Source organism: Bombus impatiens, unplaced genomic scaffold (genome assembly GCF_000188095.3).
Source record: "Bombus impatiens unplaced genomic scaffold, BIMP_2.2 scf_1002, whole genome shotgun sequence".
In the NCBI taxonomy this organism is placed as follows: Eukaryota; Metazoa; Arthropoda; class Insecta; order Hymenoptera; family Apidae; genus Bombus; species Bombus impatiens.
The window spans coordinates 147653-150322 of record NT_177421.1 but is presented as its reverse complement, the minus strand read 5'-3'; the positions used below and the strand labels follow the sequence as shown (position 1 = coordinate 150322).

The window sequence follows — 2670 nt, the reverse complement described above, 5'->3', positions numbered from 1 at the left end:
GAGCCGGTCGCACGCGACCGGTAATGATTAAAAATCTGCATTACGCATTAATTAAAAGCTCAAAGCCGTGGCTCGTAACGCCGAAGGAAATATTGATTTTTCTGCTTCACTGCCGTTCTCCGGGCGTCTAACCTGCGGTAAGCGCAACCCCTAACAAACTTGTTCTCCTTAACTAGATGTTGAACATAACCTGCAGGGAACTTACCAGTCCTGACGCTTCTATATTTCCGAACACACCCGTCTTACACACGACCGGCTGACTACTATCGAACGTCTATTTGAAAATCCTGTCCAACAGTCAGCCGATCCAGCCATATTTTTTCAAACGTAGCGGGTCATTGCACGCCTGACGACATCCGAGCCCCGAAGATTTACCACAGACATTAAATTACGACCGGCTGATCTTGGGGATCACGACTCTCTTTGTACGAACTGGAGCAAGCCAAAGTGCAGAATCCCGTGTCTGATATATGTAACTTCTGATACCCATTGGAACTGGTATCGTTATGCAAATAATAAATGAAAATATTGTACGGAATATACGTTTGGTGAAAAACGAACGAATAATTATTTAGTTGCTTTCACAACGTAACTGTAAATTAGATAAATAACTTTGTCGTTACACATGCCATAAACAATTATACTTTCACAATCTTATAAAACTTATAGAACAAAAAATTGTAAAATGATAAAAATTTCAGTATCTTCTACTATCGTTTCCTAATCATTTTATAGATTTGCTTCGTTTTCCCTAAATGCCCTAATACTTATAAGCGGGACCGTATATATTCGTATTATATGAGAACATACATATTTAGATAGTTTTTACTACGATGCACCGCAATTTTGATATGTATTCGGAGTCATAAACAGGTCTTCTTTACTCGCTGAATCAGGTTCAGTCTGAGTGTATTTGCGTAACGACGAACGGTTATACTCCACCTGGCCGTTTATGCTAGCTGGCAGCGTATTCGCCCCTAGAAGACCGTCTCGTTCTACTTGCTGTGTCAAGTGCAGCCTCGCTATATTTGTCTATTCAAGAACGGTACGATTCTACTTGCTGAAATACCCATAGTCGGTGTATATTTACTCGCGCGCTGACGAACCTATTCCGCCTCTGGAGCATGATTCAAGTTGTACATCTACAACCGGAACTTCGTTGACCAAGTCGCGCGCTGTTCTCGCCTTTTAATCTAGTTATAATCAATATTTGTCCGCGCGATAACCCTATTTTACTTCACCGAGTAAACTCGCGTCCCGATGTCTGACTAGTAACCGACCAGTTCTACTCCCGATTTACGCACGATTTAATCTTGTATTATTTTGCATCGCGTCATTATGCAAATGTGCGTGTGATAAGAATACTATACTATAGCAGAAATTACACACTGCGGTTTCTAAGCTATCTTGATCATCGAAATGATGATTCCGCAGGAGCTGACGTAACGTTGTAAATGTTCTGAGAGTATTTACGTTGAACGAAGTACGCGAATAGTAGAACACAGGTATCGATTAATCGTAAATGTAATCCACTCGCAAGCATACGGAATTACGCATGAAAAAGTTCGCGTGCGTGAACAACCTCCGCTCTTTTATCAACGTTTTACCGACATTAACATTTTCTTGGAATATTTCTTCACGCACATCGGCTAACAATCTCGAACGTACGTGTTCCATTTTTCGGGTCACACGAATTACGTATGAATCAAAGAATATTGTCGCGAAGCGTAGAAGTTTTCATCCAAGTGGATAACGCGTATTCTTTTGGGACTCCATACAAACGATACATCGCCACATCGTACGAAGAATCGATTATTCTAATTCAAACATGGCTCGATTCTTAGTAATTTCACCTGTTATTAAATGTATTACAAATCCCTCGTTCTCGACTTTGATACGAAGAAACACACCGCCAAGATAAAGTATAAGTGAAAAAAATCATAAAGTCCGAGGGGATATTTCATAATACGTGGCACGCGACTGAGCTATTAACCTACCATTATGAAAGAATCAACGCTCCACGTAGCGTTTTGAGTTAGCTGTTACGTGTACGCGAGTGAACGCCACTGAACGCGTTATAAGAGGAAGTTCTATACCTGAGAATTTGGCTTAAGGACATAAAATTCTGATAGCCGAATTCCTGAATTTTTTCCACCTAATTATCTCTCATTTCCAACGACGTATTTTTACGTGCCATCAAAGACAAACTAGCTCAAAGCTATTCTGCATTCCGATGATTTATGGCAGGTACTTAGAGTGCGTGTGTGAGATTATGCAGATGCGTTACGATGATTAGTGACTCTAAATCACGCAATTATCGGCTATCGAAGATATGATTATTAGGCGTGAGAGAGATTAGGAATAGCAAATAGCTAACTGCTACGGTAATTATTTTATCATGCAGATAGAAATATTCAGAAATTTATAAAGGGTAGTACTGTGAGTTATACATACAATAGAAATCATTAAATTATACACTGGCTAACATATTTCCCAAATTGTGAATTACTGTGCATTATTATACAACGAATAACGCATTTGTGTAGGGGCACGGCAGCAAGATCGAGCGTCGTCAAAAGAAACGATGAGAGGATTCGGACGAACCTGGACCGGAACGGCGCGATAATAATATGTGGACGACTTGGCCGCGGACGAGACGCAAGTGGCGGG

General features: G+C 40.6%; 1 protein-coding gene across 6 annotated transcripts in view; it reads left to right on the top strand.

Annotated features, from left to right (window-relative positions):
* LOC100740194 (protein artichoke) overlaps positions 1-2670 on the top strand; it is a 178998-nt gene that overhangs the window by 168795 nt on the left and 7533 nt on the right. For 5 of the 6 annotated variants that reach the window (XM_033323434.1, XM_033323438.1, XM_033323433.1 and 2 more), the window contains one exon: positions 2547-2670. In XM_033323434.1, coding sequence (XP_033179325.1) covers positions 2631-2670 — 40 coding nt within the window. In that variant the 5' untranslated portion in view covers positions 2547-2630. Of the gene's footprint in view, positions 1-2545 lie in introns of all 6 variants that reach the window. The other variant, XM_033323437.1, reaches the window with a different exon arrangement.